General features: G+C 49.5%; 3 protein-coding genes across 3 annotated transcripts in view; all 3 read right to left on the minus strand.

Moving 5' to 3' along the window:
* Window positions 1-1,592: 1,592 nt before the first annotated feature.
* On the minus strand, window positions 1,593-2,531 carry LOC138402584 (cathepsin K-like). The gene is made up of 4 exons (XM_069499719.1): window positions 2,520-2,531; window positions 2,061-2,150; window positions 1,891-1,988; window positions 1,593-1,794 (listed from the first exon to the last, which is right to left on the minus strand). Exons 1-4 carry the CDS (start codon window positions 2,529-2,531, stop codon window positions 1,593-1,595), a joined length of 402 nt encoding a protein of 133 aa, XP_069355820.1.
* LOC117983592 (uncharacterized) lies at window positions 1,659-15,362 on the minus strand. Its single transcript, XM_069499720.1, has 18 exons — window positions 15,268-15,362; window positions 14,999-15,119; window positions 13,073-13,370; window positions 11,091-11,204; window positions 8,720-8,800; window positions 8,567-8,644; window positions 8,176-8,502; window positions 6,568-6,880; window positions 6,288-6,384; window positions 4,956-5,076; window positions 4,705-4,837; window positions 4,522-4,637; window positions 4,319-4,442; window positions 3,915-4,222; window positions 3,719-3,845; window positions 2,552-2,801; window positions 1,891-2,150; window positions 1,659-1,794 (listed from the first exon to the last, which is right to left on the minus strand). Exons 1-16 carry the CDS (start codon window positions 15,360-15,362, stop codon window positions 2,672-2,674), a joined length of 2,583 nt encoding a protein of 860 aa, XP_069355821.1. The 3' UTR covers window positions 1,659-1,794; window positions 1,891-2,150; window positions 2,552-2,671.
* LOC117983889 (uncharacterized) overlaps window positions 14,873-16,018 on the minus strand; it is a 29,224-nt gene continuing 28,078 nt past the window's right edge. Inside the window, exon 16 of the mRNA XM_069499514.1 lies at window positions 14,873-15,964. Within this exon, the coding sequence (XP_069355615.1) occupies window positions 15,715-15,964 (250 nt within the window). The 3' untranslated portion in view covers window positions 14,873-15,714. The remainder of the gene's footprint in view (window positions 15,965-16,018) is intronic.

Consider the following 16,018-nt stretch of genomic DNA (forward strand, 5'->3'; position numbering starts at 1 on the left):
TCACGTTCTAAAAAATTGACGCATCGTCAATAATGTATCCGTAACGAGTTACCGACTGGTGATCACATCCAATCACATCGTAAGGTGCAGAGGGTAGGGGGGGGGAGGGGGAGAGAATGACATGACAGCTGTAAATGTTTCATCATTATTCTTCATCTATCTCATCTTTATTTATATTACATAGGTACTTACATTTACAAGTGAGGCATTAACCGCCCCGCTCGGCGGCGGAGCGGGGCGGAGCGGGGCGGAGCGGGGCGGAGCGGGGCAGAGCGGGGCGGAGTTGGGCGGAGCGGGGCGGAGTTGGGCGGAGCGGGGCGGTGCGCGCGGCGGCGCCCCTTGTTCTTATAAAAACAAGTTTGACAAGTTTTGACGCAAAAATAAAGTTAACTTTTGCCACGATGCGATGTAACTATGGTTGTTTACTATTCAAATTAAGGTAAAGTATTAGTTTGCAAAAGTTTACGAAATTAATGGTCGAAATGAATATCTCCGGTTAGAATTTTTCTGGTTTAATGTGATTGCTTCAACATGGAGTATTAGAGAAATTGGTTTAGCAATGACTAAACTGTAACATTCATCCACGCTGGAAGTGAACGCTGTTGTAGTGTGAGGACTGGTCTGTGGGAATTGGTTATGCGAACTGCAACAGATATCCATGCTATGAATGTTGTTGTGGTGACTGGTGATACAGGGCTAGAATGATTCTGTATGAACATTTAGCTCAAACCACAGGAGATACAAACCAACGCCACATTTACAATCCAATGAAGAGGTAAAACTGTAACAGACACCCGCGCTAGAATGATTTTGTATGAACATCCTCTAGAACTCGTGTATCAACATAATATTGTGTAACTTTATTATTGTGTCTAATTCATATTAATGTTTTTCAACTCTTCATTAGCCCACTGTGCCCACTGTGCCCACTGTGCCCACTGTGCCCACTGTGCCCACTGTGCCCACTACGCTGTCGGAGGGCGGACGCGTGACAGGACATTGCGCAGACTCATTCGACTATTAAATGTTTTGTGTTTAGGTCGCCATTTTAAATTATTGGTTGTAATAGTGATTTGGTGCCTGATCAGGTCTTAATGTTGTAGTTAGGTTAGTTTAAAGATTAAACCTCTCGATGAACCTCTACGCGTGTGATGTCTGCGCGCAAGTTTAACATGAGAGGACATTCCAATAACCAATACAAAAATATCTTATAATGCCCTGCTTTTCTGTATAACTTTTAAACTCACTTCTGGTACCGTTTTAATATTATACAAATTTATTTATAATAACTATATTTCAACCGATTCTGTATGAAGAAGTTGTCAGGAGTTGGGAATCTACTCTTTTGAATTGAGTTGAGAATCTTTTGAAAGTCAGAAACAACAATAAGATATATATATTATCGTATCAGGAAATGCTTGTGTTCTAACGCCAAGCGAGAATGAGATAAGTGCATTTGATTTAGATTTAAAAAAACACTTTTGGTTTTCAATCGTTTTATTTGACTCATAATGTAGCAACGAATCTCTCTGCTCTGGTCCTCGGTCGCGCGTCGTGGGCGCGCGTCACGACCGCGCGTCGTGGGCGCGCGCTCAGCTCAGCACGTCGTCGTCCTCGAGGCGCGGGTAGGAGGGGTGCGTGAGCACGCCGCACGTGTTGGCGCGCGCCTGCAGGCGGATGTAGCCCCCCTCGCCCCACGCCTCGGACCACGAGTTCTTCAGTATGAAGTAGGGCTCGCCCCTCTCCTGCCCCCACCCGACGGTCACTACGGCGTGCTTAGAACTTTTCTTAGAACTGAAAATAATTGCTGTTAGTTTTTTGATCAAATAAATCAAATCAAATAAAGGAACGGTTCGTACGTGCCCCGTACAGGGCACGCACGATACTGACCAGCGGTCGTCGTAGAGCACGCCCTTGCTGTAGTACAGGAAGCTGCGCGGGCTGGAGTCCACGAGCACGACGGCGGGCCCGTGCTGCTTGATCGCCACCTGCGGGACAGGCGGTCAGTGCTGTGGGCCGAGTGCGACGTGCTGCAGTCAGCGGTCGGTACACACACGTACCTTGAGCGCGGGCACGCTGTGCTTGGTGACGTTGACGTGGCCGCTGATGCGCGCGGCGCGCGGCACCGCCTGCTCCTTGCAGCTCTCCACCTGCGGGGACGAGGGTCACGTATCTCTTTTCTGAACAGTATGACCGCGCCCGCGCCGCGCCCCGTGGCGGGGCTACGCGCACGGGGCGGGGCCACGCGCACGGGGCGGGGCCACGCGCACGGGGCGCGGCGCGTGGCTGCAGACGGCTCTGCCCTTTGCCACTGTTTACTTGAGACTGTATGAAATAAGCGAGCGGGTCGGAATCACGAACGCGTCTGAAGTTTAGCCGACCGTCGCCGACCGCTCAGACCGAGCGCCGACCGCTCAGACCGAGCGCCGACCGCTCAGACCGAGCGCCGACCGCTCAGACCGAGCGCCGACCGCTCAGACCGAGCGCCGACCGCGCAGCCGTTGCCGCCGAAGCTGTACCGATGGAATCATGTAAGTATCTGGCTGGTAACCTTCTCTTTATATGGCGAGTAGTCGTCGAGCGCCGCCAGCCCGCGCGCCCGCACGTAGTCGTAGGCGCGGCTCGGCCACGTGCCCGCGCAGCCGTTGCCGCCGAAGCTGTGCCGATGGAATCATGTAAGTATCTGGCTGGTAACCTTCTCTTTATATGGCGAGTAGTCGTCGAGCGCCGCCAGCCCGCGCGCCCGCACGTAGTCGTAGGCGCGGCTCGGCCACGTGCCCGCGCAGCCGTTGCCGCCGAAGCTGTACCGATGGAATCATGTAAGTACTCGCAGGTTCAGTGTGGTGATAAGACACGTTTGTAAAGCTCTGGGCTTATTGTAACCAGAGGATATGACCGATGTAACTGTGGGCGCTTGCCTACGTCGCAAAGGACATGACCGATGTAACTGTGGGCGCTTGCCTACGTCGCAAAGGACATGACCGATGTAACTGTGGGCGCTCTTCATATCTCTGTCATCTTTTATGTCTTCTGATAAAATATGGCCCAAATATTTAAAGCTTCTATCAACCCGAACTGAGGACCCGCTCAAATATACCGGCAGAACAGTCTCCGGACCCTTGCCCGCTTTAAAGACGAGCATTTCAGTTTTTGCTACATTATATTTGGGAGCATGTTCTGTAGCAAACTGCTCACAAATATTGAGCAATTTCCTAAGTCCATTTATTGAGGGGCTGAGGAGCACCATGTCATCAGCGTAGCTCAAATTGTTAACATAGATGTTACCAATATGGCAACTGACTTTGGTACTTCTCAGCCTCCCGATAAGGTCATTGATATAAAGGTTAAATAGGTCCGGAGACGTTAGCCCTCCTTGACGAACGCCACACTCTAGTCTGTATTCACTAGGGAGTGCATCGCCCCATTTTACGTAGTTAGTTTGATTCTCGTACCAAAATCTCACAGATTCGTTAATTCTTTTGGTACGGGTCTATCAAGTTTACGCCATAGTATTTGATACGCCAAAGGACATGACCAATGTAACTGTGGGCGCTTGCCTACGTCGCAAAGGACATGACCAATGTAACTGTGGGCGCTTGCCTACGTCGCAAAGGACATGACCAATGTAACTGTGGGCGCTTGCCTACGTCGCAAAGGACATGACCGATATAACTGTGGGCGCTTGCCCACGTGGCAAAATAGGCGAATGAGAACTCACGGATGTGCGCAGTCAACGAGTTGCTGCTCAGAGAGCGGCGTGAGGCGCCCGCTGCGGCGGAACAGCGCGCCCTCCACCGCACCCACCGTGGCGAACGCCCAGCACGACGCGCACGACATCCCCTGAACTGTAACAGTGCGCGCGTTAGTCGCGTCTGCCAAGTGCCACGAGGGGCGGGGAGCAGCGCAATACTCACAACGCACGGGTGACACGCCGCCCTCGGCGCGCCAGTCGAAGGCGGCGGGCAGGCGCGGCGCCAGCGAGCCCAGCGCGCGGCGCCCGTGCGGGAAGCGCTCAGCGCGCTGCCCCGTGCCGCCGCGCGCCGCGCCGCGCAGCCCGCGCAGCTCGGCGTCGAGGCGGTCACCCAGGAAGTTGACGTCGAGCTGGAAGGTGGCGCCGGCGCGGTTGCCGGACGCCACGAAGCGCGAGCCCTGCAGCACGGCGTTCTTGCGGACCGCCTCCTCTGCGTCGTCCACGTACTGACGCGAGTTCTGCTCTTTGAACCTGGGAGGGAGAGTTCATCAAATTTATTTAACGGGGACTGTCACGAAAGTCACGTTTAAAGACATATTGAGAGCTAAACTAGAATTGTGCCCTCACCGCTCGATGACGGCGTCGTAGCGCGGGTCGCGGCGCGGCAGCGTGAACTCGCGCAGGGGCTCCAGGCGCGCCAGCGCGTCGGGCTCCGACGCGTTCAGCCGCTGCACCACATCACACAGCTCGTCTGCAACATGCGCGAAACCAAACGGTTTCGTAAGACATATCATTAAACGTCACCGGCTACGTTCCTTTAGGATACGAACCTAAGTTGGCTTCGAAAAACTCCGGTTCCTTGTCGTGGTAGTACACGTCCAAGTAGTGGTGGTGGTAGCCGTCGCAGTCGGCGCCCAGCACCGAGCTGTTGACCGCCACGCTGTACCTGCGCGCGACAACACGCGTTAGCGACGGGCGACGTGCGGGGCGGGGGGCGGGGGACGGATAGCTACCGCAGCGGCAGGGCGGAGTCCTCGCCGTCGCGCAGCAGCCGCAGCTCGTGCAGCGCCGTCAGCGCCTCGCCGCGCGCGCCTCCCGCCGCGCCCTCCGCGCGGTACAGCCAGCGCTCCTCACCCTCCTCGTAGCCTGCGCCACAACAACACCGTCGGGTCTCATCAGACATTCGATTGCAGTCAATAGGTCTATAGGTAATAAAATGTAATGCAATGTAGTGTGACGTGTGACAGTGTGTGCGAAGTGTGACCTGCGAAGGTGAAGAGCTGCAGGTCGGGCAGCGCGGGATGCGCGCGCTCGGCGGCGCCGGCGGCGGCCACGCTGGTGGCGCAGCGGCGCAGCACGCGCCCACCCGTGCGGTCCACGTGCATCTGTACACGTACAACACGATATATCTCGCTGGGCTGCAATCAGACCTGGTGGCAAGTGGCAAGTGGCAAGTGATGATGCAGCCTAGGACGGAGCGCGCTACGCGGAACGTCATTAGTTAGTTGCAGTGGCAAACACCGGCAAAGGGCAGGCGTCCCGCGCCCGGTTGGACAAAGGCACGGCTTTGCCGGTAGGGTGGTAACTAGCCACGGCCGAAGCCTCCCACCAGACCAGACCAGAAATTTAGAAATTATAAAATTCCAAACCCCTGCCAGGATTCGAACCCGGGACCTCCCACTATTAAGACCACAGCGCTCACCACTGCACCAGGGAGGTCATCATTTTTTGTCCTCAAGTAATTGTTCCGACGATGCGGCCCTATAATATATTCCCGCGATGAGTAAGGGGAGGGCTCTCGTGATAGCGGTGTCGTTTCTTGTGTCGGATCGGAACGAGCTAAGATGGCGGCCGCGTGTGCGAGGAGTAACTTGTGGCCATCTAGTACCTGAGTGTCGCGCGAATTGTGTTGATGATTATCATTTGCCTACGAGCGCGTGAGTACTATTGAATAAGTTGTAATAATCAAGTGAAATCTCGCCGCTGACCCACACCCATGATGAGGCGCGGCCTCGTGGGTTCTCGTACGACGAAGAGTGAAGCTAGAGAGTGATACAGTGTATTCTTGAGTGCCGAGTGACCTGTTTTACACAATTGCCCTATGGTCTCTTGGTCTCTCTCCTTCGCCGTTGTCCGCCTTGACACGGAGCTCCATCGGAACGCATCCCTGCGGTACCCCCTAAGAATTTTTCCCCGATGGCCCCATTGGTGCGGGCTATCTGGATCAACACCACGGCCCCATCGGTGGTGTATAATTGGGCCAACTGGATCACCGCCCTGGCACAGCTGATTGGATGGAGGCTGAGCGTCCTCTCGCCTCCCGCCGTTGTAGGCTCAGCTCAATACACCCACATTTACACACTCACGGTCACTCACTCACCCCACCTACACATACGAGCTGGTCTACTCTTAAGAAGACTCAAGACCTACCTGATGGTAAGTGATTTATTGTGCATGCCCCCCTTTTCTCCACAGGTCGATCAGCCTATCGGCTGTTAGTGCGATAATGGGCTGCTGCTATTGGGCCCCAGGACCCAGGCTCCCCTGTGGGGCCAGGCAGGGATTAAACAATTATGTAGGCAACTCTGCAGCTAACCTCTACTTTCTGCACGAGCCCGTTGGGCAGCAGCTTGCGGAACGTGGCCGCCGAGCCGTCCTGGAAGTGCATGCGCGAGTCGCCACTAGGGTCCCACCTGTGTGTCAAACATTAAAAAAGTATTTATTAAAAAAAATTGAGTCGTTTAAAAAATATAAAAAAGTAGTATAGCAAGTAATACGTTAGCTCAGAGTCGAGTTACGGCTCGTAGTATGTAAGGTGAGTAAGCTCGGCGTCCGAGCGCATGACGTCCGAAAGGAAGCTTTCTTCGTTTACTTACCAGACGGTGTAAGCTTCGGAGAAGCCAGCCCTCGGCACCATGAGCACGGCGCGTATCTTGAGAGCGCGCTTGAGGCGCGGGCGTGCGGGCGGTGGTGGCGCGCGCGCGGGCGCCGGCGGAGCGCGTGCGGGCGTGGGCGCGGCGCGGCGCACGAGTGCGTGGCGCGGCCACTCGTCGGCGTCGTGGTCGTCGTCGTCGGTGAGCAGCACGCGCTCGCTCGCGTCGAACTCCGACTGCACGATGGCGGGCGGCCACTGCGCGTCGGGCGGCGGCGTCTGCGCGCGGAACATCTCCACGAGGCGCTGCGACGACTCTGAGGACGAGTACCCATTATACTTACTTAGTCAGAAAATAGCGACAAAGGGCAGACCCGTCTGCAGCCGCGCCCCGTGGTGGGGCAGAGGCCCGTGTGAGTCGCGTGTCTTAATTGTTGATTGTTCCTCGAATACTTGCTCCGGCAAGCCGGCCTTTTGTGTTTCCGTGAATTGTAAGTGAAGACCCTTTGTGTTAATAACGCCGTCCTTGTGTTGAATCCGATTGAGAAAAATAGCGTCCATTTGCTTGAAGAATCAGTTGTTACCATTTACGGTGCCTTTGTGTTGTGATAATTATGTTTGGTTGTGTTGTGATATTTGTTTTATAGATGGCATATGGAGCACGCGCAGTTAAATTGTCGCGATTGTAAGACAACTTGTGGGGGAAGGCTGCAACCTTGACGCGCTATTGACGGCGTGGCCTTGTTGTCTTGAATAGGTAATATTTAGTTTGTGTCCATGATATAAGGTTATGTAAGTTGTGCATATCACGTTGGTTCCTTGGATTTCTGCGCGTGAGTAAAATTGAATAAGGTGTAATAATGAGGCCCGACTTGCCTCGTGAATTCTTTGTATGAATTATAACCTATGGAACTATTGAGCATTTGAATTATATTTGCTTCGTAACAATTACGAGACGTTTTGTTATTAAGGGGGCTACTTGTGTTGTGGAGTTGTGCTTTAATTATTGGAGGACGCCCCCTTAAGAAGCCGAGTAATTTATCTGAGCTAACTAGCGTAGTAAAAGAGGATCTTGTAATGAAGAGTGAATCAATAAAGTACTATCGTGTGTTATTGGGGTGGCGCGAGAAAGTTTTGCACAATTGCCCCATGGGGACAATTGGTCTATTTCCTCTTCCGTTGTCCGCCTTGATACGGAGCCCCATTTGGAACTCACCCTTGGAGATTTGCGGTGCGCCGAAGAAGTTTTCCCCGATGGCCCCATTTGTACATTTGGGCTATCTGGCTCACCCCCCGGCACGGCTGATTCATTGGGGGCTGAGCGTCCGCTCGCCTCCCGCCGTCGTAGGTTCAGCTCAACACACCCACATTAACTGTCATGTACTCACACTACCTAGACAAACGAGCTGGTCTACTCTCTAGGAGACTCGGCATCTACAAGATGGTAAGTGATATTGCCTATGCAGGTCTCTATTTATCCACAGGTCGATCACCCGCTTTGGTTGTTAGTGCGACCCTGCCCCTGGCCTGTCCGAGCGCGGTCCTGCTCCTGGGCTCCATTATTTGTATACCTAGTGGCATTTCTTAAGCGATTATCAATAATAGCACTTACCGATGGGGGTGACATTTGGCTTGTCGCGAAATGCTGGAAATGCGGAATCGGCGGTGTAGGGCGGCGCGCGGAACGGCGCCCTGCCGGCGGGGCGGCGGCGCGACGCGGGGTCACGGCGCGGGGCGGAGTCCTCGTCGTCGGGGTCCTCATCGTCGTCCGCGTTGGGCGGGCGGCGTGGCGTGGGGCCGCGGCGCGGGGCAGAGTCCTCGCTGTCATCTGCGGAGGGCGGGCGGCGCGGCGCGGGGCCGAGGCGCGAGGGCCGCTCGTTGTCCTCCTCGGTGTCGTACTCACTAGCAGGTCTTCTGGCCGGTCTCCCGCTGTACGCATCTGTGCAGAACGATCGAGACTTAGTTTTCCTTACAAGTGTTTTCCGAGGTGTATTTTTACTCACCGAAGTGTCGCGTGTCGTGCAGCGCCACCGGCAGCAGCAGCACCGGCAGGCTCGACACGCGGCCGCCTCGCCTGCGACCTGAAAAGGAAATTAGTCAGATAGTGTTCGTTGGAGCGGTGAGCCGGCGCCCGGCGGTGACTCGACGCAACTGACCGGCCGACGCGGCGGACGCGGCGGGCGCGGCGGGGAACAGCGACGAGAGAGGCCAGTCGTCGTCGGCGACAACGTCGTAGCCTGAAAACGAGACCACGTTTCAGAATCCTTCACCTTATCGATTTTTTTTTATAAAAATAGCGAGCAGACGAGCAAACGAGCAGGACCTGATGTTAGTGATTATCGCCACCGTAGATAGAATAATAGGTAGATGTAAGTACTGTGTAACCGCGTATGAGATAGCGATAGCACGACGTAACGATGAATAACACGACAATTATTACTATTGTTTAGTAGTCAATATTTGTATTGAGTACTAACCGATCAACAATGGGGCCGATTCTCTAGTACACAATCTCCAAACTAAACTAAATTAACAGGTCTAAATCTAAAACTATCCTTTTCCGCAACCAACATTATGAAAGGGATAGCAATAGATTTAGACGTGCCATTTTAGTTTAGTTTAGAGATTGTGTACAACGGAATTAGCCACATTATTTGTATTAAACGTTTTTTATGTGAAAACGAGTAAATAACTCATGAGAAATACAATTATTACGCCACGAATTCTCAAAGTTTGTTTCGCAACTAAAGTTGCATGCCTTGTAAGGTACTTGATACAAATAAGGCCTATGCTCGAAAAAGGCCTACTCTCCCGAAAACCCGGTTAAATAAATGTAACATAAAAGATTTTTCACGCACATACATACTACGGCCCTATGATTAGGTACGAACAGCTCAGGCGCCCTGCGCCTATTCCCTGTGCTTGTTGCGCCGCCTTCTTTGTGGAACTTAGGTGTTTCGCGGCGCACTATAAAATTTTCGTAATAACAAGGCAAGTTATTACGTTTTATATTGACATTTTATATAAACTAATAAGTAGTTATAGTACCTTAGCCATTATATTAGATAATTATTGCTTTCATTTTCATCATTTTGAATAATGGAACGAATTATGGAACTTTATATTTTATCTGGTACGGTACCAAATAAGGCCCAAGGCCTTAATTGTAACCCTAGGCCTTAATATAAATCCCGCATTTTAATACGCATTTTGATGTCTAGCTCTCAAAATACTACGAATAACTAAATCTAAAAAGGCTCCTAAACGTGTTACTTGGTCGGAAGAAAGCTTAGCAGCGTGCAGCGACAGTTTAGTGCCTTGTATACAGGAGTGCAATTTAATAAGGCCTATATTTTTTATAGTTTATTCATATTATTGTTAATATGAGAGCTTAAGTCTGACAAGCCATCTGTGTTTATAAATGTTTAATTACTGTAATAAAAAGCTTAGTTATCAAAATATAAAAGGTATATAAAAGCTGTGAAATAGTTATTTTTTAAATAAATAAATTTTTAACAAGATTTTATGACTTTAAAGTTTACAGGCCTTATTTGGTAGACGTAACTTATTATGGCCACTAGCTAAGGTTTTTGTATTGTTGATTTTGCCTTCATTTTATTAGATATTGTTAATGTTTTTCTCCATTAATTTGATATTAATAAACATCTAATAATAATTTATTGAAGTTTTTTTGATACACAAATATATTTATTTTGTAATCAACGATTTAAATAAGGTAGGCCTTATTTGTATCAGTTACCTTATGTAAGTTGTATGTATTCTTGAAAAAAACCAGTTACACGATAAGGGACAAAAAATAGGTTAGCTGCGTCTCTGTTTATCACATTAGTAACTTTATCTGTGCTCTCTTTTTAGTGTGAATGAGAAAGCAAACGTTCTGTATCTACCTTTATTACTCTACATACGAACGCCACCCATGAGCATTTTTTATTTTTAATTAATTTTGTTTTGTTGAGAAAACAAACAGCTTAACATATTACATAGTTTTAATCTTAATCTACAGTGATAAGCCTTGCTTACTGCTCGGTGGGTCGGTGGGTCGGTGGGTCGGTGGGTCGGTGGGTCGGTGGGTCGGTGGTAAGCCGGTAAAGTTTTCACAAAAAATTAAATCCATAATTACTAGTAGGTACATATCGCGATCGGGCAGACAGGTTCCACCTACTTGTAACTCCGGCCCGCATACAATTTTTTTTTAATTGTATTTTATTTTACTTTTTTTATTTATTTTTTATTGGTTTGCCAACAGATAATAAAAATACAAATATGAAAAAGTCACTGTCTTTGTAATTTAATACGTACTAATAAAACAAGAAAAATTACGAAGAAGCATACGAGTTTATAATACTGTATCAATATACTGAAAGCAGCATTTTGTCGTAATTTTGCAGTTTTAAAAAGTTTATTATGTTCGCGACATATAATTCTAATCAATACATTGTTTACTCCTAAGTTTGTTCTGCAAAAGCATTATTCCGATAAGAAAATATAACTTAATGTTTAGCTTACCAGATATGAGCTGCAGAAAGTTTAGTGCTGCAGAACGAGGAGTGCGACTGGAGTGCGAGGGCGAGGGGAACGGCAGCTCGTCGAGCGCGTCGGCCGCGCAGCTCGCCGAGCAAGCTGGAACGGCAACGGGACGAGCGTGAGGCGGCTGTGCGGCTGTGCGGCTTGGCGGGCACAGCGCACAGCGCACAGCGCACAGCGCACAGCTCGTCGGACACAATATGCTTAGTATTGTAATAATACACAGTTTTGTGGTTTACACGTTATCTCTCGGTAACGTTGAAACTGGTTTTCTAAAACTACAAAACAAAACAGACATAAAATATGTTGAATATAAAACGCCGCCTGCGAAATTTAGATGGCCGGTTTTTGTGGTTGCCGGTGCTGCGTGCCGCGTGCCGCGTGCCGCGTGCCGTACGAGCACGTCACGCGTCACGCGGCGGAACTACAACGAGCGATACATTATCATAATATTATTTCATAAAATATATTTGCGGACGGTTGAGGTAGGTATACTAAATGCAATGCAGTCCACGACAGATCGAGATGGCAATCTGATTAGGAGGTGAGGCGTTCGCTCCGCACACCCGCACGTCACCCGCTCTGGCTCGCATCGGGCTAGCGCGGGGGCTGTGCGGGTGTGCGGGGCGTTCTCTCCCCGATTGCGATTTCGACTATCTGAATATGAATATGCTGAAAAAGTACAATAATATTGTACAGACAGGCTGACTTACTGACCTGCAACAAATATTTTAGTATTTATAAAATATGTATACAAAATTATAATATTCTAATACTTTGAAAAAGAATTTGAACACCACAACATAATAGTTTACTAGTAAGTATACATTGACCTGCTGTTGCCATATAGAGACGCTACACGCTACACTCTATACGCTACACGCTACACTCTATACGCTACACTCTATACGCTACACGCTACACTCTATACGCTACACTCTACACGCTACACTCTATACGCTACACGCTACACTCTATACGCTACACGCTACACTCTATACGCTACAGGCTAATGAGCTAAATAGGTAAAACATTAAATTAGACATCCTTGAACAGGTATTTAATGATGTGACATTGTGATATAATAAAAGACAAATAGAAAGAGTTCGCCCGTGACATTGACCTCTAGCTCCGCCTCTAGCGACGACTGGTCGAGGCTCGTGCGGGGTGAGGTGTGGAGAGCGTCACCAGTCACCAGTCACCAGTCACCAGTCGCCAGTCACCACCCGGCAACCAACTACTTAATATTCATAGTTCACTTAATAATTTGCCTTCCGTTCAGTCCTACTCTACACAATATTATATTATCGCTTTACTGCTGCGATATAAGTTTAAGTGTTTTCTGGAACTGAAAATATCCGGCTGAGTATTATTTGGAGGCTCTTCGCAGACCGGTGTGCGTTTGAAACCCTCTTAGCTTTAGTTTCCCCCGAATAGTAGATTATTTTTTCTTGTAAAGCGTGAAACCAAAAGCTCACGAAGGAGGTCCCGTGTGAAGCGGGCCGTGTGCAGCACATGTAGGGGCGAGACGACGACGACGAGTGTCGTGGCCCGCTCCGGTCACATTGACAAGTACGACGTTGATGCCTCGCTACTGTCGACTGCGGCCACTATTTGCACGACGAGTGAAACGACGAAGACAGGCGACAGGGCCGTGGGGCCGACGCGCGACGGAACTATTCTAATTTTATTCAATTCTTACCGCTTTCCCGCCCAACCGCATCCAGGAAAGATCAAACAGTCAAATCTATTTTTATATTTTACTAATACCTACCTATAAAATTGTAATAACAAAAGTAATTCGAAGTCTGGCTAGGGCAGGCACGGGGCACCCCTGTGATGTTCTCTCGCAGCAGGTAGCGCCACGGCATATAGTGTAGGTAGGTGTAGGACTGAACGACACTACCGAGCGGCACGCGCGGCGCGGTCAGGGTCAGCTAAATGTCAACAACATGAAAACTTACCAAATATTAATATTGAGATAGCTACTGAAGTGAAACAAAACAAGCGGGGTGCGCGGCGCGGCGCCATGCTGCCGCGCTGTCGTGCTGCGGTGTTGTCGTGCAGTCGCCGTGCGCGCGGGTGTCCCGTGTCGCAATGCCGCGCGCTCGCTCGGCGCGCCGCTTTATACGGCGCCGCGCCTCCGCAGTCCGCGCCCGTGAACCTGTCCCGCTTTGACAACTTTTTTTGGACAACAGAATATATCACATCATTTTTACATAAATTGTATAATTTAGAGACCTTGCGATGTTTTTCCTTCACCTATAAAGCGAGTGATATTTAAACGCTCATAGCTCTGAAAAGTTGAGATACGTGTCCGGGATCGAACCCCCAACCTCCCGAGTAGGAGGCGGCCGTCTCAACCACTGGGCTATCGCGACTATAATCGTAAGTATTTTGGCAGAAATATGATAAATTGTTGGAGCTAGAATAGAGCCTTGGGGAACACCCGTTAGTGAGGCTGACTTTACATCGCTTACACGAGGTGCAGTTTGAATGCGATCGTTGAGATAACATAAAACACAACGAGGCTTCAGGCTTATAATTTTATAGTGGCTCTATTTAACTTCGCGCTCGACGCCCAATGGAACGCTTCAGACAGATCACACAACTGTGTGTGTCTGTGGTCTGTGCGCCGCGCATCGAGCGTTGCGCTCTCGTGACTCGTCGGCTGTTGATCGACATTTAGTTAAACCACAGATTACAGAAAGTGCCGAATAATTGGTTTTCACCTTATGTCTCCCAGTTTGTTTATTCTGTAAAATATCAAAACTCCCGTTATTTTACTATCAGAATTAATAATTTTCTGCTATACTTAAATGAATTTTATTGACTTTGATTGTACGCAAACATTTCAGAATAATTTTGAATATTTTTACATAATATTTAGCAATATTCCAGTACTTTTGTTGCATTTCTGCATACAAGTCGAACTGCAACTTCTTCCTACTTATATAAATGCCAACAGTAGGCAACCCAGTCGCATATTATAATCTGAACTTGTATGAATGTAATATCCAATGAATCAAAAGCTTAATTTGCTGTAATCCGCTGAAACAGGTCGAATTTATAAATGATTTAAACACACAAATCCTAAAACGTTTCGTGTTTCAGCGGATTACAGCAAATTAAGCTTTTGGTTCATTGTATATCATGGACTTCCGCAAAGTAACGCCTGCTTCCATACAAGAATGTAATATCATCAAATTATATATTTTTTTAATGAAATAATACAATTCAGTAAACATAAAGCTAGCGGCTAGATCCCGGCTGCATCTCCGCGCTGGACAGCCAGGCCGATCCGTTGCGCAAAATATGAGCCCCTTCTATCACCAGATGAGGCTATTAATCGCGGTGAAATGTCTCGTATTTTTTTTTAGCACTAAGACTCCATGGCCCCAGGGTCCCCACGGCAAATATAAGTTACGATAAGAGAGGCACACTTGTACCGCTTGCCGTTTGCAGCTGTTCCTGCTGCGGCCCCGCCTGCGCCGGTCTCGCTGCCGTCTCTCTGATGTGACACGCACATTAGCGCCCGTGTCCGCTCCCAGGGAAAATACTAATGATTTTACTCTGATTTTACTATAATATACTACTATAATTATATAATTATATTTACTATAATTATTTTAATGTAACAGAGCAACGCTACAGTGGACGAGTGCTGTCTGTTAGCGCTGTCTGTTAGAGCTGGGCGCTGGCTGATGATCATGAAACACTTTTGCGAAAGGTAAGGTTACAATTAGTATGAAACGCCATTTAAGAGATTTTCCTTTATTATTGATAACAATATTAAGTATAAAAAATAAAAACCATACCTAGATATAATTATAACGTAATTAACTTATTTTATGACTTAGTTACAGAATTCGTACGTGTCATCGCATCACAATGCTGCCTCTGCGCTGCGCGTATGCTGCGCGTATGATGCGCGTATGCTGCGCGACGCGCGACGATCTGACGCGTGCGGGGAGCGGGCAGCGCACCGTCATATTCACAGCTTTTATTTTACTGAGGTATTACAAACGTTACTTACATTACAACATTACACCCATAATACATTGAGGTTACAAACATATTAGCATAGAACACTAAACCTAAACACATTGACATTCGGCATGATGGCAGACTGCAGAGCGCAGAGCCACTCGTAGCTTACCACGGCTTGCAATACACGTGGCAGAGGTAGGGCAAGGCGGAGGAGGGAGAGCCAGGGGTGCAACTGAGTACCTGTAGCGTGGCGAGTGGCGCCATCTGCTAGCAACCGCCGACCGCCACTTTATATTATATTTTGAGTATAGTTTTACCGAGAGTAATATTTTTCAGAGTACTTTGCTCTCCGTACCCGCATTTCACTCAGTCGCCGGTCGATGCGATTGCAACTGAGTGACTGACAACTATAGGTACTTATAGTTGTTGTATTTAGGTTCTATTTCACGAAGACCACTCAGCCATAGTTGTGTGTACCGACGAGCGGTGACGCTGAGCGCCACGCACACTACAGCGATGTGTGCGTTTGCACTCACACACACATGGCCAAACGGTCTTCGTGAAATGGAACAAATGTATCTATCTAGCGTAACCTAAATAACATTGTAGGTAAGTACTATTCGTCGACTAGCTCGTCCTCGTCGGCGGGCGGGCGGCGCGCGCCGAGCACGTCGCCGAGCTCGAGGCGCGGGTAGGAGGGCTTGGCGAGCACGCCGCACGTGTTGGCGCGCGCCTGCACGCGCACGAAGCCGCGCTCGCCCCACGCCTCCGACCACGAGTTCTTGAGCACGAAGTGAGGCTCGCCGCGCCGCGCGCCCCAGCCCACCGCCAGCACGGCGTGGTTCAGCTTGCCGCCCGCCTTGCCGCTGCGGGCACAAGCACAAGCGTCAGCAGGGTGCGACGAGCGCATGACGCGCCCT

Source organism: Maniola hyperantus, chromosome 7, assembly GCF_902806685.2.
Source record: "Maniola hyperantus chromosome 7, iAphHyp1.2, whole genome shotgun sequence".
Taxonomy (NCBI): Eukaryota; Metazoa; Arthropoda; class Insecta; order Lepidoptera; family Nymphalidae; genus Maniola; species Maniola hyperantus.